At 38.7% G+C, this 24,304-nt stretch overlaps 1 protein-coding gene across 1 annotated transcript in view; it reads right to left on the reverse strand.

The window, feature by feature from the left end:
• Window positions 1-24,304, reverse strand: part of DDX10 (DEAD-box helicase 10) — a 281,913-nt gene that overhangs the window by 32,358 nt on the left and 225,251 nt on the right. Inside the window, exon 17 of the mRNA XM_086679182.1 lies at window positions 3,265-3,407. Within this exon, the coding sequence (XP_086535308.1) occupies window positions 3,265-3,407 (143 nt within the window). The remainder of the gene's footprint in view (window positions 1-3,264; window positions 3,408-24,304) is intronic.

Here is a 24,304-nt window from a genome sequence, read left to right on the forward strand (position 1 = left end):
AGATCAACCACCAGTAATATGGACCTGTCATCCTGGGTCTAGTCCAGTGGGAGATGTTGCTCCTTGAGGGATATGCGGCAATGTCTGAAAATATTTCTGGTTGTCCCAACTGGAGAAGCACTGGGGCAGTACTGGTGGTAGAGGCCAGGGAAGATGCTTAACAGTCCACAATCACTCCCAACCCACCAAAACAAAGAACTATCTGGGCCAGAATGTCAGTAATGTTGGAAGTTGGGAAACCACAATTTAGTCAAACCTACCGTACAGTGAGTTCATGGATCAAGTCTTTACCCAAATGACATAAAACTGGAAGGAACCTACCCATCCTAATGCTGGAATAATTCTATACAATTTCACTGGAGTATTAGATCTACAGAGTCGATGTGATTTACATAGGTTATGCTGATCTGCCCCTAACTTAGTATTGTGATCACAGATTATTTTATCCCTTAAAGCCTTGGTTTCTTCATCTACAAGAAGAGAGCATTAGACTAGATAATCACTGTTATCATAAACAAAAACAAAACTGCTGATAAGTTCCTTAGTCCTTGTTAATACTCTTTAACAAAAGACGATTTTTCTTCAGTTTAAGACAAGTTTACCAATTCCTTTCAATCCCTGTTAAAGCAGACTTACTAGCTGTGCCCAAAATTAAAACTATTTTAATTTTCATTGAATGCTTAATTATTTTCCATATGAACATTCTTCTTTGAGATGCTTTGGCATCTCAAGGTATTCTGACCTTCTTTTCCCTCACTATTACACTATCTGAACTTGGCTGCTCCAACCCTCTATTCTATCATCTCCTGTATCATTTAAACTATTAGGGCCAATCATATAGCTGCTTATAATTATACTGCTCTTTTTTCACTCTATAAATCTCCTTTATCAGTCAATTAATTGATTCAAATACTTCAGGGCCTTCGTTGTGCCTACGACCATAACACTGGACACAGGAGTAGAGGCAAGAGCTGCATGTGTTGGTACAAAAGACAGTTTCTACCTCTGAGGCATTTACAGGCTAAGAGGATGAAACACGTGAAGCTATTAGAGAACAAGTCATATTAACGAGGTGGTAGCAGGGCAATGTCACTCCGAGGGTAAGAAATGCCAGAAAAATGAAATGAAATTTCTACTGCACACAGATTAAGGATGACCCAGAAGCTATCATAAAAAATGTTAGGAAAAAAACTTCAAAGGTTGGTTCTGTGTTTTAAAGGTATGTTAGACAGATATGCAAAATATGTTGAACAACAAACTGTAAGAACCAATGAATGTTCTCTCCAGAAAGTAAAATTATTCAGAAACAGTTCCAAGTTAAAGACGAGACAACATGCCCAAAATGAGGTGACTTGAGCCAAGCCTCATATCAGCAAACCAAGATATTTAACCTACTTGCAGCTTCAGTCTCTCCTAGGAATGTGACCGACAGCCAGTCAATATGGAATCACCTGGTCAGCACTAGTGAGGTCATCTGCCCAAAAGACCATTTCCATCCCCAACAGGAAGGTGACCTTGTCTGAAATAATCCACTCTTTAATTAAAAAAAAAAAAAAAATTCCTTTCCCTGCTCTCCTCTACCTATACCTTTCATTTTTTAAAGCTCTTTGGAGGATCTCTGTATCTGCTAATGGGATGCTGCCTGATTCATGAATTGTTGAGTAAATCCATTAAAATCTTTCAATTTTACTCAACTGAATTCTCTCTTTTAAAAGAAATTAATCATGTCAAACCATACATGTTGAGTTAGATCACATCTATCAAAATGGAGATCCCACAAACCAACTCTGAAAAAGGGACATTTATTTTAGAACTAAGGGACAGCACACTTAACCATACTGATAGTTCATCAAGGTCTCAACATGTATACCAAGGAACTTCCTGAAGCAAAGTATGCATATTCACCCTCAAAGCTCAATATCAGCACTATGCCCTAAAATGAAGTTATTTAACCCTTATGACACATGTTTAAATATTTTTTTAAATCATAATCAAATTATTTTCACCTCTGGTGCCTCTTGTGGTATTGAAACTGCTATGTCCACTACCTAGTCTGCTATTATGTCCACTACCCAGTTGTCCAAAGGCTGATATCTCAAGTTTCTGGTATCACTTGGGAAGACTGCACTTTAGATGTCATTTCAGTATTATAAAAATAATTCTATGTTTAAACGAACACAAGATCAAAATAAAGATTAACTCTGAAATGCCCCCTGTCAGCACCGTCTCCTTAGAGGATACTCTTTTTTTGAGATTTTTTCTTTTTTTTTTTTTTTTTAATTTTTTTTTTTCAACGTTTATTTATTTTTGGGACAGAGAGAGACAGAGCATGAACGGGGGAGGGTCAGAGAGAGAGGGAGACACAGAATCGGAAACAGGCTCCAGGCTCCGAGCCATCAGCCCAGAGCCTGACGCGGGGCTCGAACTCACGGACCGTGAGATCGTGACCTGGCTGAAGTCGGACGCTTAACCGACTGCGCCACCCAGGTGCCCCTGAGATTTTTTCATAATGGTCTTACTCAAAACCAGATTCTAGCTCTTTGTGGCCTCTCTCTCCAACTCCAAAATCTCCAGCTAGTGGTCAAGCTTTCCTTCAATCTGTCATGACTTCATCTGTCATTAGTATCTCCCTTCTGCCTAAGGAGGCTCATTGCCTTAGAATGCCCATGAAGTGTAGTGCCCTCAACTTTTAAATCAATGCAATCTCAATTTAATCTAATACACAGTACTACGAAAACAAATGCTGAGCAAATCACACTATTATTCAATTGATCACATTCCATCTGTTTTTGGCATGGTCGCCAATAAGTCCACATTGCAAATGAACAGATTTTAAATTGAGAGGACTGGTCAAGCACTGTTTATGTATAAGTTTTCCATTGTTCTATGTATTTGTTACTTAATTTTATATCAAAGAATATGAAAGTATAACTGCTCTTTTTCAAAATTCAGAGAGAATTTTTATTAACACTCTCAAGAGTCCTTTGACAGTGAATCAAAAAAATATTCTGCCTCTGTTTGCATTAAATATACCCTAGTGCATCCAGTACTTATGCATAAAGGATCCAGAAGGAGAAAGACGGGAAGAATAGAGAAAGAAAAAAACAACTCTTATTAAAACACTCTTAAAACTAACAGTGATTACAGAAATAATAAGAGAGCCCCTAAAATAATGAGAAGACTACACGACGTTGGACTCTACACACCCTTTGGATTCAAAGGAGAAGAGTCATACATTTAGTGCTACCAGAAGTAAAAACATACCTAATTTTATTCTCCGTATCGTCACTGTCCGATTCTGCAGAGCTTCTGTACTTATCTGGATCTGGAAGTGTGCTTGGATCAAATCCATCATCATCATCATCATCATCACTCCAATCCAGAAAAGCTTCCTCTTCATCTCTGGCCTAAGAAAACACAAGGGAAATCGTGGTTTAAGAAAACAGCTGATGAATAATCAAGTCTTATTTCTAGATCCAAATAAATACTTCTCTAATTAAGAGCATCAAATTGAAGCCTTCTATTGTGGTGAAAGCCTCTATGTGACTTTCCGAACGATAATCATTTGCAAAGAGAGAAATCCCAAGTCATTTCAAAATTACAATGAAAATATGGTTCAGAAAGTAAATCACCATTAAGTCCCTTAAGCACAACATGAGAAAAATTTTATTTTTCACAGAACTTAACTGTCAAATAAAGTATAAATAAAGTTGTCTTAGTGCTCCTGTTCACACACAAGTGAATTTCAAACTTCCCAAAAATATTATGTGAAAATATAAAAGGCCAGAAGAGAAGGTACAGGAATTCCTTTGTTGTCTGATGGCCTTATGACCACAGTAATCTAAGTGTTAAAATTAACAATCAGGTCTATATAAGCTCATTAATAACGAGTGTTCTAAATTCCAGTATAAGTATGAAGTCACTAAAAACAATGGAAAAGGAGAGAAATACCAAGAGACAGGAAATGCAGTAATACATGGAAGAGGTTGGGAATAATTCAGTTTCATGCAAGCAGGTACGTAGGTGGGCTTTTTTTGCTTTTATTTTATAGTGGGTTATTTCTGTCAAAGAACAAAGTAATATAATGTTAAAATAAACTTACTACACGTTTATGTAATGACCACCCTTATAGAAAATTTATTTCTGGCACACTGTGCTTCTTGTCTACTCGGTTACAAAACCAAGCATCGCCACATGCGTTTAACACATTATAAGTAGGACTAAAAAAAAATTCTGGATGAAATTCTCTCCGTTACCATCTTTATAATTCTTCTTCACACCATGTGAGACAAACGTCAATGATTCTGTTTTCAAATGTTTAATGTTCTTTCCCAGAAAGTGAATAATAACTCAGAATAGCACAGCAAGTGAGGGTGCAGGCCGCCATAGAGGCCCTCTAACACTTTCTGAACATCTCTCCCTTAATAACCTCTAAACATAACAAAAGGAAGAAGAAGAAAAGAAAAGAAGGATTAGTCACCACTGCAAAAGGCCCCTACTGCTTTCCTGGTAACTCTCCCTGCTGACAATAACAGGCCTGAAAAAAATATATCAAAATTGGGGAGGGCTGTCATCAGAAGCAGTAAGCAGCATCCTCCACAGCAGACTATATGGTTTACTTGAAAATAATCAAGGATATCAACAAAAAGTGAGTATCATCATATGTTCAAAAACACTAATCTCCTGGGCTACAAGATCTTTCGAATTTTCCAGTCAGATGCTCTCAAAGGAATTTGAAGACAGAGCAGACTCAAAACGACTCTCAACTTTTCGGGCTTAGGACACCTTTACACTTAAAAAGTATGAAAGACTCCACAGATCTTCTGTGAACGTGTATTATTTACTGTATTAGAAATTAAGATTAAAAAAAACGAATTTAAAAGTAACAATAAAATTCACTAATATTAACATAAGCGGCATATTTTATGAAAAACAGCCATAATTTCCCACAATAAAAGAACACTGTTTTATATTTTTGCAAGTTTCTTTAATAGCCAGTTTAAAAGAAGACACCAGGAGGCCCAAATGTACTCTGCCTTCACAGCGTATTGTTCCAGGTCAAGTATATGAAGAAAATCCAGTCTCTCTGAGATAGGAAAGGGAGGAGTCATTTAATAGCCTTTCCAGGTAACTGCACTTGACTTTTCTTTGATAACATAAACCCTGGTGAGTACTTTTTTTTTTTTTTTGAGAGAGAAAGAGAGAGAGAGAGAGAGAGAGAGCATGGGCAGGGAAGAGGGGCAGAGGGAAAGAAAGATAGGAAAGGGCCAGAGAGAGAGAGAGACAGAGGGAGGGAGAGAGAGAGAGAATGATTATGAACCTTAAGCAGTCTCCATACTCATGGTGAAGCCTGAGGCATGGCTCAATTCCACAACCCTGGGATCATGACCTGAGTTGAAATCAAGAGAATGGTCAAGCACATGAGTGGTCCAGGCACTCCGGTTCTTAACAAATAGTTGTAACGCAGAATCTGAAGCCATTCTGTACTATTACATTAAAATCCATTGGTCTACTTTTCACTTTGAACATATCCTTTACCAGTGAATGATTGCGTAACATCATGCATCAGCTATTTGGAAAATACTGGTTCACTGAAGTACGCAGATCTTCCTTACATGGATCTTGAAATGTTGACACGTTTTATTATACAATATTTTTTTAGGTCACATTTGTTAATATCACACTGATATCATAAGAAGTGCCTTGCAAAAAAAGTATGGGGAAGCTACTGGTGGATACAAGCTTTCCAAAATATTTTCTTCATATTTTATGGTTAACAGCAAATATTTTTGATTTTTCCCTTGAAATGCAAGCAAGAAGTATCATTTTCCTCGGGTTGCTTTCAAACATTTCTCTTCATCACAGAGTTTTACCATATTATGTCTGGGGCAAGGTGTTCTTTGTGTTCGTCTTTCTTGGGGCTCTGCAAGCTTCTTGGATCTATCATTTCATGTTTTTCACTAAATTTGGGAAAATTTTGGCCATTATTTCTTCAAATATTTGTATGCCTCTATGTCATCTCTCCTTCCACGATTGCAAGGACATGTATATTGGCCTACTTCACAGTTCTCTGAGCTTTTGTTCACTTTTCTTCAATTTTTTTGTGTGTTTTTGTTTTGTTTTTAAGATTTTATTTTTAAGAAATTTCTACACCAAATGTGGGGCTCGAACCCACAACCTGGAGATCAAGAATCACACACTCTACCAACTGAGCTAGCCAGGCACCTATCTTACTGCTCTTTGGACAGGGTCATTTCTACCCTGTCTTCAGGTTTGCTATTCCTTTCTTCCGATATTTCCAAAGTACTTTTGAAGCCATCCAGCAATTTTTTTTTTAAAGTAATTCAGTTCTAGAACTTCCAAGTTTTTTTGTTGTTGTTGTTGCTGTTGTTGTTTTTTAATTTTATTTTTGAGAGAGAGACAGGGTGCAAGCTGGGGAGTAGCAGAGAGAGAGAGAGAGAGACAGAATCTGAAGCAGGCTCCAGGCTCTGAGCTATCAGCGCAGAGCCCAATGTGTGGCTTGAACTCAAAGACTGTGAGATCATGACCCGAACCAAAGTCAGACACCCAACTGACCTAAGACACCCAGGTGCCCCAAGTTTGTTTTGTTTTAAACATAGTTTCCATTGCTCTGAGATCATCTCTCTGCTTATTCATTCATATTATACTTTCCTTTAATTCTCTGAACATACCTTAATTCCTGAACATATTTAAAATAGCTGCTTTGAAATCTTTGCTTAATTCAAATCTGGCCTAATCATTTCTTTGAATGCCTTTCTCTTCAGTATGGATCACATTTTCCTGCCTAACTCCATCTCTAGTATTTTTGTAGAAAAATAGACATGGCTGATATGGAAATTGAATTCTGTCCCATTTTTCTGAGGACTACTGGATTTATATTCTATTAGGCAGTTATCTTACTTGGATTCAAACCACAAACTCCAACTCAGGGTGCTCGGCTGCTTATATCTCTGTATTGTCCTTATGGCTTCCAATTGCTACTTTTTTAGCCTGGCTTCCTATGAGCCTATAAAATGTGACACTCAGCCAAGGATTTAAGCAGAGTTAGGCTCACTCTCTCTATGGTTTCCTTGTGGGTGGGAATAACTCTAATTTCCACCTGCTCTGTGGGCATGAGACCTATGCTCTGACACTTCAAGCAGAATATTTCATTTAATTGCATTTTAACACCTAATACCATTTAATATGCTCTTTTAGCATTTATTATAAAGCACGTGGCCATAAGATATCTATAACAGGAGAAAGAAATTAGACAGTGAGACTCAGTATAAATATCTCATTCAATACTCCAGTGTACAGACTTAACTATTTGAAGGAAAATACTCAGAACGATGAAAGTTTGTGTTAATATAACTCTTCCAATTAACAACATTTGGGTTCTGCTGCTTCCTGATTTATAAGACAATCACAGCATTGATGCCTATACCATACTGTCTGTACTGCAATGACACCTTAATTCATGACAATGACAGATGAATTTAAATTCACAATCACTCCTTTCAGAAAACACAATTTCAAACTACTAGAAATGTAGGGATGATGGAAAAAAAGGCATTTTTATATTGATCTTTCTTATTTGGCTCATTCTTTGTACAGTCAGAAATACAGAACTATAAATCTGCAATATGAAAATATAATGTGCTTCTTTGATGCCTTCAATTTATTAAAAACTAAACAAAAACATTATCATTTACAACAAATACAAAGCAGAAATAAAAGTCACTAGGAGTAGTGCCATAATGAAAACATTCTGGAGAAAAGTACTTTCTCATGTCTTTCTCGCAAGGTCTAGTTTAGAAGTATGCTCCTTCTAGCCATAGAAGGTAGCAAAAAAAAAAAAAAAAAAAAAAAAAAAGATGTAGCTGATTTTGTCTTTCTTTGTGGTTCCACAAATCATTTAAAAGAATATTTATAAAAAAGGCACTATACTCATTTTTACCTCCTTTTGGGTTCACCTTTGTGAGAACACAAATACTCTGATGTACCCCTGTGTGTTAGGACCCCATGGCTAGAAACTTATGGCAAAGGGAATGTTTAAGCATTTTAGTAGGAAAGTAATTAAATCTTTTCCTTAGAAATGCTACACCTTGACAGCAATGGGAAGGGTGGTTGGAAGGTAGGATATCAATTTAAAAACTATAATAATCCAAGTGGAACGAGGGATTCAAGGAAGAAAGTAGCCATGGAAGTGGAGGTGGGGACAGGCCTGAGAGATGTTAAGGAGAGAAAACCAATCAGGTTCTGTGGACTAAATGGGTACATAATAATAATTCCTGGGAATCAATGTGCACAGAAGCATAACGGTATATGTCAAATACAGTTTAAGAAAGCAACTTGGTAAATACTGTGAAGATGCCTTACAAAAACACTTTTATTCAAGTCCACATGACTAGGTTCTGGGGATGCAGAGTGAATGAGACACTTGGCCATACCCTACCTTGACCATAAAACGAACTGTTCTAGGATAGTTACCCGTGGAGAAGCGTTAGCATGAAAGTCAGGTTCTGCTATTTCTGGGGAATAGCCAAGCAACAGTGAATGGACTCCACTGGCCCTGCTAAATGCCTAATAGCTTACAGAACGAAGTCTTCAAGTTATGGGACCTTGAACATGTAGCTGATTGATTATGGATCCTAACTGTCAACATGCTTCTCTTGAGTTACTTCTAGGCTGAAAGATGAAAGCTCTCCTGCACCTAACTAATCACTCTCTCACCTCTTCTCCCCAACCCCAGCTCAAAACAAAACCAGAACCCCTACTGTCACACCTGCACTCCTGTCTTCTCTCTTAAGGCCCGACAAGTAAGGCCTCACACACACAGAGATCAGGGTCACCTCTATGAACCGGCTGTTCCTGAAATACAATTTCAGAACCTCTGAGGAAAATATTTCACCTAAAGTAAGAATGGCTTTTCCTAAAATAGTTACTTGGAAGACTCAATCATAAGTAGGACAGAAGAAAATATCTGAAAAAGAAATGTAACTCAACTGACTTCTATTTTGTTTTTGGTTTTGAGGATGGCAAGAAACACAGATGCGAAGTATCGCACTCCAACAACAGATCACAAAGGGCTCTGACGTACTTCATCTTATGTGATTCGCAAGCCCTATGAAGTAAGAAGGTAACCATTGTCTCATTTTCAAATTGAAAAAACTGCGATTTAGAGGACAAAATAACTTAACCAAGGTCACATGAACCTGGATGTACAGGTCTTCTCCTGTATCACCCTGAATCTCAATTTTCCCCCATAAAAATCTCTGGATTTGCTGCTGGTACAAACATTTCTTCAGAAGCGGGCATATTTTATAAGCTTCCTAAAACATGGAGCACTGCTTTCCATGCAACTTGCGTGCACCCACCTCCGCTCTGAATGCCCTGGTCTCCCAAGTACATCTCCAGTGTCTCCTGCGTGCAACCCCACACTAGCTTCCTCATGAGACTCCCCAGAACCATTCTTCCCCTCTCTCTGGTCACATCAATTCTCTATGTTGTAATTAGAATGTTGTGGTTGCTTTTTCTTAAGTTTCAAATCTGATCGTGTCTATCACCTGCTTACAACCTATAGGACACAGCTTCTTTCAGGTCCTAGACCAAGTCAAGCCCCTTCTCACCTCAATGTCCTCCCACCGGGTATTTTTCCACGGACTCCTCTTCCACTTCCCCTTGCCTGGTGTATGGTGGTTTTTGACACCAAACGTGGTATCCTTTCGACACCAATTTCCCAGTGCCAAACGAGTGTCCTAGTAATTCAACTCTGACACCATGCAGCGTTAGCAGAGAACCGACAGGTAAAGGGCTCAGTGCCACAAGATTGCCAACACATCAGATGCCAGCTGCAGATGGGGCCCCCAAGTTACCTGTGCTTCCCCGCGGCCAACTACAAATTCAGGGAGTCTTACGACCCCCTCCTCACACATTCCATAATTCTGTATAACGATTCAGAACTCAGGGAACTGCCCTGCTTATGACTGCCAGTTTATTTAAAGGTTGCAACTCAGAAACAACCAAAGGGAAGAGAGGCGTAGAGCAAGGTATGGAGTGAGGATGGGGTGCAGAGCTTCCAGGCCCTCTCCAGGTGGGCCACCTTCCTAGCATGTCGACATAGTCACCAACCTGGAAGTTCTCAGAATCTTGCTGTTCGAGAATTTTTGTTGTTGTTTTGTTTTTTAATGTTTATTTATTTTGAGAGAGAGAGCACAAGCAGGAAAGTGGCAGAGAGAGAGAGAGAGAGAGAGAGAGAGAGAGAGCAAGCAAGGGAGGGGCAGAAAAGAGAGGAGAGAGAGAACATCCCAAGCAGGCTCTGTGACAGCAGCACAGAACCTGAGGAGGGGCCCAATCCCACAAACCGTGAGACGGTGGGCTGAGCCAAAACCAACGGTCAGCCACCTAACTGGCTGAGCCACCAGGTGCCCCATGTTCATGAGTTCTTATAACTCAATTTCTAGGCCCAATTTCCTCCCAAGAGGTGGGGGGTGGGGCTAAAAGTTCCCACCCTCTAATCATGTGTTCTTTCTGGTGACCAGTCAGTCCCCTTCTGAAGCTATCTAGAGACTCCTCCTTGAAGTTATCTCATGAACATAAACTCAAGTGTGCTGGACAGGGGCTCCTTATGAGTAATAAAATACTCCTATCACTCAGGAAATTCCAAGGATTTTAGAAGTTCAATGTCCAGAACGAAGAACAAAACCAAATAGATTTTTTATTATATCACACGTGGTTAATTCCAAGTCATCAAGTCTCAGATTAAACATTTCTAAACATCATCCTTAGTAAAATTTCTTGTGGATTTCTCTTCAGTGCTACACCTAGAGTGAATTCATTATTTAATGTCCGTATTCCTTCCTAGGGGCGCCTGGGTGGCTCAGTCAGTTGAGCGTCCAACTTCAGCTCAGGCCATGATCTCACAGCTCATGAGTTCGAGCCCTGCGTCGGGCTCTGTGCTGACAGCTGGAGCCTAGAGCCTGCTTCGGATTCTGTGTCTCCTCCTCTCTCTGACTCTAACCCACTTGTATTCTGTCTCTCTCTCTCTCAAAAATAAATAAACATTAAAAAAATATTTTAAAAAAGCAGAATGTCAGCTTTGACACATCAAAATTTCCTAAGGGGAAAATTCCAAAATTTATAATAAACTACTTCTGATCCTGTAAAAGAATGTAAAAGTGGTGAAGAAAACAAAATTTTAGAGAAAAATGATGTATTCAAAACACATTTTGTTCTCACTAATAAAACTTCAAAATAACTTTCTAAGAAAGCATTAATACTTCATAGTTTTGAAATTTAAAATAAAGATTCTGATTGATGAAGACAGCCAACCATCTTCAGTAGTTAGGGATGGACTGATTTTCTGAGATTTACCCAAGCTATAAATCCCAGGTACGAACTTCCTGAGTGAAGAAATTATGGAAATGGTTTTTCTGAACTAGAAGCACAAAAAGGTTAATGATATTAAAGGCTGAAAGTCAGCATCTATCTACTGAGACACACGTACAGCATGGTAAACACAGGAGCAGCTGACAGTGCTGACAGGTCCCTGCTCCTGAACCACAATTCCAAATTTTAATAGCCTGACTCCTTCACTTTTTAATGACAATGGTGTACTAATTAAAATATTTCAGAATATTTTCAGTTTCTAGCTGCTGGAAATTTATTTCATAATGCTAACGTTGGGCTTTGGCCTAAGGCTGATGTGTCTACTCGGTTCTTTGGTTATCTGGCCAAAGTGGGTATTTTCTGCACTTCTAATATGTACACTGGCTGAACTGCACTCGAATCCCCAACTCTGATCAAGGGTTCTGGACTCTACAATTGAGGAGTTCTTGCTCAGAAATATATCTATCTGTCCTAATTTCCAGCATTTATGAGACAAACCTAGCAAATCAGAGGAAGGCAACACCTTTCAGCCCTGGCCACCCGATCACATAGGAACCTGAGAAGGGAACACGGGATGTTGAGGATGATAAAACAAGGACATCAGGGGGAACAAGCAGGAGAATTCAGGCAAAGGCCATCTGTTCAGATAATTTCTTTCTTAAATCCAGTTGGGCTTACCCGAATTCCAGCCAGTACCTTCTTAATTTTTTTCAAGCATTCCAAAACAAAAGAAATATTTGACTGAAAGACTATAAGGAGGCAATATACTTAATACATGAAGTGAACATAGTTCAGAATGACAGGCAAAGGGCTCGCACATGAAGATTCAAAGCCTCAAGAGCAAGTCCCAAATTTTAAAGAATCTTCAGAATTTGGAATATTCAATCAACAACTATTTACCACACACTTGCTGTTGAGCACTGCTATAGAATGTAATCTGAAACACGGCATTGACAGAAGAGACTATGATTCAGCATTTTAACCTTAATAAGACTTTCAACAAAATGAAATTCCGTCTAAAACTGCCTTGCACAAAATTCATTATTCTTCCTAAATTACTTATTTACTTGCTTACTTAATATATGACTCTCTCACAGAGCTCTGAAAGATAGGGAGGATGCTACAATTTCATAACATCCTATTAAATAATAGTGCTTTCCATTATGGATCATCTTTCTCGCTCTCTTCTTTCCAGAGGAAAGTTACACCAAATAAGATATTAAAGAAAATACAAATTCGTTTGCCACTATTGTCATAACGAATGCTTTAATATAAAATAAGTCACAAGACCCTGATTTGACTGCCCCCGCCACTGGCTGGCTGTGTGTCCTGAGGCAATTTACTAACTCTGGGAGGTTGTTTCCTCATCTGTATAATCTAAACGCTGCCATCTACCATTCAATGTTGCTGTGAGCGTCCAGTGAGAAAAGCACAATAAGAAGTCTGCAATAATGTTTATCATCAATAGTAGAACTGTACAAACAGCAAAAAAACATTCCAGCAGTTTGGTGATCTTATCCTTTTTAAGTATCCTCTGCTTTCTCCAAATATAATTCTAACATGGGCAGAAATGTGCAATAGATTTAATCTCTTTAGGAAATGATGTTATTCATAACAAAAAAATAAAGAGGAGATTATACACAAAAGAGAATAGAACTGAAACCATACAACTGATTAAGGTCACAAAGAGTTCACAGTATCAATGTTAGAATGTTAGCAAAAGTAGTTCAAGAATAAATAAAAATACTATTTTGTAAACCAAGTAGTAAATAGTCTGATCAATGGACTATTAGTCAACAGTGACAAGGACTGATAGATGTAACAACATGGGTGAATTTCAAACGCACCTTGCTAAGTGAAAGAGAATGGACCTCAGAGGCTATATACTCTCAGTGATTCAACTTATATTAAAATCTGGTAGGGGCGCCTGGGTGGCGTAGTCGGTTGAGCGTCCGACTTCAGCCAGGTCACGATCTCGCAGTCCGTGAGTTCGAGCCCCGCGTCAGGCTCTGGGCTGATGGCTCAGAGCCTGGAGCCTGTTTCCGATTCTGTGTCTCCCTCTCTCTCTGCCCCTCCCCCGTTCATGCTCTGTCTCTCTCTGTCCGAAAAATAAATAAATGTTGAAAAAAAAATTAAAAAAAAAAAATCTGGTAAAAACAACAACAAACCAGGGACAGAAAACAGATCAGGGATTGCCAGGAGTTGGGGGGCGGGGTCAGCAAGGAAGAATTTTTTGAGATGATGAGGAACCTATTGTGTATCTTTGATGGTGGCAGGCGAACACACCTATGCACTTGTCAAAATCCCTGAGTGAACACCACAGTGAATTTTACATGTATACTAATAAAGGACCCCCAAGAGAATACTTTAATGGTGTCTAAAGGTGTTCACAATGAAACAGTAGATTATAAAGACTATCTAGTAAAAAAAAAAAAAAAAGTATTGGGGAAGCTTTGGGTGGTGGACATGGATTACAGAATTTTCCTTCTTTAAATCAAGAAGTGTCTTACAATGAGTAAGTAATGTTTTTGAAGTCAAAGAGATGAAATATTGTTTTTGCAAGACTCTACAAGAAGTTTGTATGGCCTCTCCAATATGGTAACAGGGTGGGCTGTGGATTAGAAGTTCTTAACATAGGGTTCCTGGAAGCCACAAAACTAATGAAACAGTATCAAAAAATTATTAGTATAGACATATACACATTTTGGAGGGAAGAAGAGCCATAACTTTTAACAGTCCATGAGCCACCAACCATCCCTCCTGCCTCCTGTCTCTGGTCAAGAACTAATGCTTGGTACAACTGTATTTCTTGGGACTGAACTGATTCTACGAACATAAGCCTCAAATTAGACAGTTCTGAATCTTGAAGGATCATTCATCCCTGAAAGCCCTGAACATGATTTAGGTTTCAATTACCTAATGACATATGCCAGTCTTAAGAACTGTTTCAGGCTGCTGACAAGCAGAAAAACAGAGAAGTCATAAACTCAACATTTTTAAGGGCAAGAATTCCTAACAGCAATTCATAAAGCAGCCAAAGAATGAGTGGGATTGTGTACCCCTCTGCCACATGGCTATATCTGCAATCTTTGACCAAAATTTTCATTTCTCTAACAGAGCCAAGTTAGGCTCTAGCTTTAAAGCAACATAACAGTGACGAGATGGGTTTTTAGTCATGTGAATGATTAGCTTTATTACATTCCTTGTGGTTTGTTCTATCCATTCATCATTTCTCCAAGGGGAAATCCAAGGACAACCTCAACTTCTCTCAGTGAGCTAGTGGAAAACTACTCCCTGCAGGGTCTAAAACTGGCACATGTTTGGTGAAAATTATATAGCAATTTAAAATCATCATTAAATTGAATGAATTCAGGTTGTGACAAATGCATATGAATGAACCCAACAGAACGTGAAAATTCACTAACCGTGAGCATTCAAAAAGGTAAAAATGCTTAATTGTGTGTGAAGCATCCCCTACAGATGTAAAAGTTACAAATCACGATGGTGTATTTCCCAAGGAAACAGGTGATTCTGACATCACTGAATGAGATGTCAGCGAATGAACATTCCCAAACGAAACCAACTTCTCCTTTTAGCATTTTATAGAGAGGGGCTTCGGTCACTTCTGCTAAGACTGCCGTGTTCTGAGAGTCTGCTTCCTAATAAAATTAGATCATTTCCAATATGGGCTGATCTTACATAAATTGTCTGTTAGAAAAAAAATCACAGTAATAAAAATTTTTTCTTCTTTGTTTTCCCTCCCTCCCACTCCCAATATTATCACATCAATGACTCCAGGGGAGAGGAGAAGAGATCAAACAAGGACTTTGAGATTACAGGGTACTTTGCTTTGGGAAACAAGTGGTTCTTAAAAAAGTTAATAAGAGAGTTACCAAACAAGCAATTCCAATCCTAGGTATTCACCCAAGAGAAATGGAATTATATGTCCAGACAAAAACTTACACATAAATAAAACTTGCACACAGCAGTATTATTCATGATAGCCAAAAAGTTTAAACAACCCAAATGCCCTAACAAATGATAAATGGGTAAGTAAAATGTAGGATATGCATACAATGAAATGTCACTCATCAGTGAAAGAAAGGAAGTACAGGAGTCTTCATCCATGGTTTCGGTTCTCTGCAGCAAACCACGGGCTGGAAGCAGATGATCTTGTGACATACTGTCAGAAAGTCAACAAAGCCCAGCGCCACATCACAGTGCCTATGTCATTTCCTTCACTTCACCTCATCACGTAGGCATTTTATCATCTTACATCATCACAAAAATAAGAGTACAGTATAATAAGGTATTTTGAGAGAGACACCATATTCGCATACCTTGCATCATAATACAGTGTTATAAATGTTCTACTTTATTGTTATAAATCTCTTATTGTGACTAAATTATAAATTAAACTTTATCATAGGTATGTACAGGGAAAAAATAGTGCAAATAGGGTTTGGTACTATCTACTGTTTCAGGCATCCACTGGGGGTCCTGGACATATTGCCATGGTAAGGGGGAACTACTGTATATATGTCCCTACATTACTGACTCTATTAATCTAGAAGTACTTTACGAGAAGTAAACAGATTTTATTTCTCTTTGTATCCCTCAAAGCCCCTTATCATGTGCACCTTGCACATAGTAAACATTCAGAAAGTATCTGTTGCAAAAATGTAATGCCGTAGCTAATTGTGATCCCAGATCCCTGGACCAAGTGAGACAGCCAACACATTCCTTCCCCCCCCCCCCCCCCCAACAAGGTTTGTATTAGAAAACATTCATATGCTTTAAATTTTAGCTTCTATATTTGTAGCTAGATTTTTATTACAGCATTTATTTCCAAGGCTAAAACTAAGCACTATATATGACCCTACATGTACCTTATGACGTATTTTACCCTATTTTTTCAATTTTGTGAATACTCTGGGGTTGTACTGAAATTTATCTAAAATACTTTAGAAAGCATCCCTTTGCTCTGAATAAATGAAAAGCTCATAAATGTATGCTGCAGTCTTAAATATTTTATTTGCTAATAAGTAACTACTCTATAAGGAATTATCCTTCCGCAGTCTTTATCTGAATTACAAACAAGGGAACAGGAGGCCAGTCAGCACAAATATCTCAAAAGCACAAGTACAGGTAATTCTAATACAAGGAAAGGAAATATATACGTTCTGCAGGAATGGAAGGCTGGGATGGGGCAGGGGTGGTGGCAGATGTTAAGTTTTATAAAGAGTGTCATTTAAGCTCTGCTCAGGCCAAATAAGGATTGGAATGTGTGAAGGACATGAAGAAGGGCATTTCAGCTGAAGGTATAACATAAGCAAAGGCACAGGGCATAAACTGTATAGGCATACAGAAGGTCGACCCTGAAAAAATCAAGGAACATGGAACACCACCACCACCCTCCCACCCCCTTGCCCCCATCCTCGGAACAGACGCCGTGCCTTGCCAGAGTCTGGCACAGTTCGGGAAGCAGAAGACCACCTCCCCCGGGGGTTAGCTTCCGCTGAACTCCTTAGGTCAGGCATTCTCCCACAACTAAAACTAGAATGGGGGGGGGGGGGGGACTGGATGGGGTTTGTGTGGGAAGAAAGTACAGGGGCAGCAGAGGTGGTGACCGAGCAGTTTCTTTTAAATCTTGGGTCCACCCACTGCAGGACTAGTGGGATGCAGGACTAGTGGGAAATCACAAGCTTCCGGTAGCAGAGCTTCACTGTCTGGGACTTAATATGGTATTAAGAACTAATTAGTGATGCTATGGATTCATGAGGAAATGAAGTGCCTTGTACCGAACTGGCCAATGCAGGCAACTCAATAAATGACACTAAGTAGTTGTTTTGGCAGAAGGGAAGCAAAGGAATGCAAATTATTCTAGAAAGTGGACAGACCTGGGATCCAGAGCTAAAACATCTTTGGTTGCTGAGGGGACAAAATATCTGTATTAGCTATTTTTTAGCCAGGTAAAGGTAAAGTTTAGGATTACAAAATAGTTCTCAGTATCGTTGTGTGTGTCTTTATGTTGGTGCAAAATTTCCAACTTTGTAGGAAAGAACTTCATTTTATTCTAATGAAAATTATCATTTTTTTTTTTGTAAAATAATGATAATGATGATTGTGTGTGCTTTTAAACGTGCCTAAGGAAAAATAACAAGAGGTGATAACACTGTGTACATTCCTCATTTTCTATTTGTTTTGAAATGTAAAAGTTTGGGAATTATTATGTTCAATATACTCCTGAGATCTCCGTAATTGGTTTTGTAACCTACCTAAGGGTGTCATAAATTTCAGCCCAAGATTACAAACAAATAATGCTAACAGATGCCTCCAGAAAAGTCCAAATAATTTGTAACCTAACACAGAGGAGTAAAAATAAATAAAGGTAGTTCCAAAATAACACTGCAGAGAAAAGGACTGACAGAGACCAGCCCATCTCTGAGGATTAGAAACTTAACCAGAGGCATGTGGAAAGGGGGGGATAAAATAGAGGGTATTAAGGAGATACCCAAAGGCAGGAACTTAAAACAGCTGAACTTCTGAACTTTGTATTCAAAGAACATTTGGGAACACTGGAATTACGGGGGACTTGCTTAAAGATAGTAAGATTAAAAAAAAAAAAAACCACACACTAAAAAGGTCCACAATTAAATACAATTACTCCTACAGAGCCGTGCTCCACACTTTTATAAATGTCACGTATCAAAGTGTGAAGCACGGTGCTTCAACTACACAATGTCCATGGATTATTTGACTGCTGATTAGGTCAGTCCTCAGCGCTGGGTCAGGTGTAAGTGGACCTGCCAGGCCTGTATTTGCTTATATGCTCACGGGGTGAAGTTTCTGGTTTTCCCACCTAACATGTGACTGACGTAGGCACTGGGTGGGCCTGACGCTGTGACTCTTCTCTCTCACCTGCAGCAAGTCATGTCTTTTTAAATTCACATCATATGCTCTTCTCAACTTTCTTTCAGTCAGCCACCGCTTTAACCGTGTGCTTGTTACAGTTGTTGAGGGAAGGTGAATTATGTACAGTGATCATAAGTGAACAGCACAGCCTTGAAGAGTTCATGTACACGGAGAACCAGTGTCTTAGAGCCAGGAGTCTCAGAGTATGTATGGACAGTGTGTGGTTTACTAGGAAGCCGAAATGGGTTACAAACTCTTTAAAAAATACAAGATCTTTCTGCTAATCTTTAAGGAAAATGATTAATAATTCCCTGTACTATCTTTTCATGCAACTTGAAAGGCTATTTACTAGGAATCTGTTTAGCCAAATTACTAGGGCTTAGTAAAACCGGGTACTCAAAAATCTGTTATGTAGCTTTATCCTCTTGCCTTAGGTTGGGTAAAATTTTCAATTGTTATTTTCTTCAATTATGAAACTCGGTTAGTTTTACCATTATCAATTGAGTTTCTTCATTAATTACAGAGAGGTGACATATGTTTGCGTATTTTAGGCACATAACTTTCTAAGTAATTATACTAAGATATATGCTTCGGTTTTCCTCAATTTTCTTATACAGTGACATGTAACTGGTGATACTCCATCTGTGAGAAGCTATATTATTTGAATAACTTGCCATCGACCATCATCAACACAGGGTAATAAAGTTGCCATAGTATTTTTAAGTTTACATGGCGTACAGATCATGTGCAAGCTCATATTCTTCACTTATGAAAGATTTCATAAGCTATTGAGCCACTTGCTACTGATGCTAATTTATGAGTACCTTACTGTCTCTATTCTGTATCTTGCATTCTGTTGGTATACTATAATGTAATGCTGCTGTTATACAGATGGTTAAACTTAAAAACAAAAAAACACACCTCCTGAAAACAAAAAACACTATTTGAACTTTTCATTGTTTTGATCCTCTCCAATTCCTTATTATTATAGGTCATTAAGGTATGACAGTGGTTAGGAGAACAAAAACCCAGTGGACCACCGCCTTTCAGCATCAGAACTGCAAGTTAAAGATTACAAGGATCTCAAAGAGATACTTGGACTCCCATGTTCTCTGCAGTATTATTCACAACAGCCAATAGGTGGAACCAACCTAAATGTCCATTGATGGATCAATGCATAAACAAAATGTGGTATAAACATATAATCCAATATCATTCAGCCTTAATTGGAAGGATATTCTGACACATGCTACAAACAACATGGATTAACCTCGAGGACATTATGCCAAGTAAAATAAGCCAGTCACAAAGACAAAAACTGTGTGATTCCACTTAGATGAGTCAAGCTCTTAGGAACAGAAAACAGAAGGTTGCCAGGGGCTGGGAGAAGGGGGGCGGGGGGAGAAAAGTCACTGTTCAATGGGTATAGTAGTGCAGTTTTGCAAAATGAAAAAGTTCTTGAGATCAGTTCCATCACAATATGTGCATAGTTAACACTACTGTGCATTAAAAATGGTTAAAATGATAGATTTTGTGTTGGGTATTTTATTACAATTAAAAAAGATTATTAGCTAGTACTCAACTTTACTGATGACAAGTAAGTACAAGCAAACACATGCTGACCTACAGAGTTTAAGCAAATTCCCTAAAAATCATAAAAGAAGTTAATGGCAGAACCAAGCCAAATCTTTAGTCTTTTAGTCTTCCAATCAAGGCCAGACAAGGCCACTCTCACGTAAAAATTACATGTGTACAAAGCACTTGGGCAAGAGATAGGCACTCAATAAAATTTTTTCTTTCCCAACAGAAAGGCAACTAAGATCAGACATTAAGAGGGACTTACAATTCTAACCTGACTTGAACCCCTCTGAGTAAGCATCAGTTACAGAACTGTTATGATTTCAAAATGGAATTCAGAGACAATTCTGATGAAGACCAGGTATGATAATCACTTCATCAATAAACCAGAGACTCGGTTTTCCACCTCAGTATCAGACAACTTCCAACTCTAAAATTGGTGTTTAGGATAAAACAGATGTGGCTCGACAGATACCAACGCATGCGTTTACCATTACTAGCAAGAACACACACCATGGCAGGAAATGTGCCTAAGCCAATTTCTTCCCAAATGGGGCCCAGAGGGAGAAACTTAACACAGGAAGAAAAAATGCGAAGGATTACTGTTCTATCAATCACTAGCTCCAAGTATCAGAAAGGGGCTGCAGAGATCCTTAGTTCTGGGTCCACCAGTATGTTTGTTCATTTGTTCTGCCTTTTAAAAGTACAGGTGGTCACGTGAGCACTCTTTAAAATGCATAAAAAACTAGCAAGAACTGCTTTATAACCAATCTCCTTAGTAGCTATTTTCTTATCTGTATGATCTAAAATTAGCAAAGGCTCTCAGAGATATATGGACACAGCAGAATACAATCACAACAAAATGGATCTCTTCCTAAAGTCCTTTTCTTTTTTTTTTTATTTTTTTTTTATTTTTTTTTTTTCAACGTTTATTTTTGGGACAGAGAGAGACAGAGCACGAACGGGGGAGGGGCAGAGAGAGAGGGAGACACAGAATCGGAAACAGGCTCCAGGCTCTGAGCCATCAGCCCAGAGCCCGACGCGGGGCTCGAACTCACGGACCGCGAGATCGTGACCTGGCTGAAGTCGGATGCTCAACCGACTGCGCCACCCAGGCGCCCCCCTAAAGTCCTTTTCAATTAACCTGCCTCTTAGGGTTCGGACTCACTTCCTCTGAACAAGTGCACTGGGGAGGCATCACGTATACAAACATTCCACAGCAGCTAAGTGGAGAAGTGCTCCAAGGAGGATGTTGATGTAACTTTCTTCACGGCACTACGGGTTTATACACACCAAAAGAAGAAAACAACTTGGTATTTGGGGCAGCAGGTTGATAACTTTTGGTTCATTTGGAAAAGCTTTACTGAATTTTCTGAAAGCAAGACACCTGGAAGTCAGCACCGTGCATGTCTAGTACCTGAGCATTTATGCCTAAAGTGGGACCTAGAAGTTTCCTCGGCTCCTACCTTTGCATTATTCACAGCTACTGGATTTGGGATTCTAACCTCTTGAAATATTCTTGAGATATATTCTAGTGCTAGAACAATATTAGTACATAAACCTATATTATCATTTCCTTTATATAAAAAGAAATCTAAGTTAGGACATAAAGAACACATGATAATTTTAGAAGATGTATGTTAAAATCAGGGGCGCCTGGGTGGCGCAGTCGGTTAAGCGTCCGACTTCAGCCAGGTCACGATCTCGCGGTCCGTGAGTTCGAGCCCCGCATCGGGCTCTGGGCTGATGGCTCAGAGCCTGGAGCCTGTTTCCGATTCTGTGTCTCCCTCTCTCTCTGCCCCTCCCCCGTTCATGCTCTGTCTCTCTCTGTCCCAAAAATAAATAAACGTTGAGAAAAAAAAAAAAAACTTAAAAAAAAAATCAATATTAATGTATTACTAAAATATAGAAATATAATTCCTTTATGTATGAAAGCCGAATCAGAGTCCAACTGCTATATAACATAACATATAACAAAAAGAAAATTAGAGAATCCTTAATATTCACTAAGAAATAGCATTCCAATTTTGGGAAAAGCTCATTTAACAAGAAACTAAAGAAAAGTTTTCTAACGTCACCGAGTTTACATTCCAAGGAGAGCATACAAGATTTCAATACAATACAATGGGACTGAAAAACAACAGGGAAAAAAATGTCATGGCTTGTGCACCAAGCAAAAAAAAAAAAAAAATCATTCATTAGATGTCATTTCATATTCTGGAAAAGGTTTCTGAAGGGTATTAATTGCATCGCCTTCAGAAAACTCTTACACATTTTAAATTTTTGTTTTTAATATTTATTTTTGAGAGAGAGACAGACAGAGCGCTAGCAGGGGTGGGGCAGAGAGAGAGAGGGAGACACAGAATCCGAAGCAGGCTCCAGGGTCTGAGCTGTCAGCACAGAGCCCGACACAGGGCTCAAACCCAAGAACCCTGAGATCATGACCAGAGCCGAAGTTAGAGGCTTCATCGACTGAGCCACCTAGGGGCTCATCTTATACCTTTTAAAATAGTAAATTTTATTGTTCAAGCATTTCTTTTTTTTTTTTTTCAACGTTTATTTATTTTTTGGGGGACAGAGAGAGACAGAGCATGAACGGGGGAGGGGCAGAGAGAGAGGGAGACACAGAATCGGAAACAGGCTCCAGGCTCTGAGCCATCAGCCCAGAGCCTGACGTGGGGCTCGAACTCACGGACCGCAAGATCGTGACCTGGCTGAAGTTGTACGCTTAACCGACTGCACCACCCAGGCGCCCCTGTTCAAGCATTTCTAAGACTGATCCCTGTATGCACTCTTTCTAATTAGCCAGCTCAAAGTTGTTTCTATTAAACAAAGCAGATACTTCTAAAATAACAAACTACCTAAAATTCCATCTTTTTCGTATTTTGAAATGCCCAAAATAGTCATGATCTGAAATAGGCCAGAGTATAAATACCAACTACAAACCCAATATTCCTTGAGAGCACACGCACAATCAGGGGAGAGGCAGAGAGAGAGGAAGAGAGAATCCCAAGCAGGCTCCACACCTATGCAGGGCAGGAATTCATGAACCAAGAGATCATGACCTGAGCAGAAATCAATTTGGATGCTTAACCAATTGAGCCACCCAGGCACCCCCAAATCCAGTATTCCAAAAAGTGTTTACATGGGTGAGAAATTTCCATGCACAGACAGATGGATGTGGAAGGAAGGAGAGAAGAAAGAAAGAGAGAGCGAGAGAGAACAAACAAAACTCAATAAATATTCTAAATTGCCCCTGAGTTCCCTTAATATTTCACGTGAAGTATTTAACTAAAAAGTCATGTAGTTGTCCTTTACTGGAAGTTTTAATGTTTTTAATATTGAAGTATTTTACAAAAGAATACCAAAGAGTATGCCTAAATGAGGAAAACACCACTTTCTAAGACATTCTGCACTCTGAATTCTCTTAACTTTGTTACTTCCCCCATGACAATGTGGCACCAAAATAATTAAATTTTTATTTACAAACATGAATAAACCAGCACTAAGATAAGCCATGATAATATTTTCTTCAATGTGCTTCACTTTTCATTTGAGGCTTCTTTTTTCAACTGTAGCTGAAATGAATTATAAATTAAAATAAGAAAAATCATCATCTGCGGCACATAGTAAACAATGGTTTCTAATCATGAACAATGGCTGACAAAACTCATTTTAAACTGTAAAAATACATCTTACTAAATTCTACATAAGAATCTCCATCAGAAGTGGATGTGACCAAAGAATAAAAATCTCTTACTATCACCTTCCTGCATCTTTACCATCTCCACCATGAAGACAGTAAGAATGAATTCAGATACTTCAACCTTACTTACTGTGTCCTAATTCTCACTCTCGCTGCTCGATATAATACATGCCAGGACCAACCTATTACCTCCTGTGCAACAATACGACATGTGCAGTCAAAGTGTATTATCCTCATGCTCTCACTTACAAGCTTTCCTTTTTTTGCCAAGAAATCAATTAACTAGTTCATGATTTTAATATCAAATTAGATTTTCATTAAAATTCACCTGTGCAGTGAAAGCTTCAAGAGCTGAAATTCCTTATTCTATCTCTTTACAGTTTGTCACCGTCATTTGTAAGTGAGTTTGAATAGAGGTTCAATTAAGATAATCAATTTTCCATTCATCAGGACAAAAGCAAAGAAAATGTTTTGTTTACACAGGAGAAACATATTTTGAGAAGATGAATACCTGGAAATCACAGCTACTGCATCCCCTGCATAAATTTGCATGAAATTTCTTATCCTCTATTACTTTCTCTGTTTGGAAAAAAACAGGTAATCTCGTGTATCAATCTCTTTAATATTCTATTTAGCAATCAATGCTGCCCTGATAAGGGACTGGCAAAAGCAATTTCTGTACATCATTCAGGTACTGGGCTAAGATTTAAAACC

This window comes from Puma concolor, chromosome D1 (genome assembly GCF_028749965.1).
Source record: "Puma concolor isolate L17-30 chromosome D1, mPumCon1.1.hap2, whole genome shotgun sequence".
Classification (NCBI taxonomy): domain Eukaryota; kingdom Metazoa; phylum Chordata; class Mammalia; order Carnivora; family Felidae; genus Puma; species Puma concolor.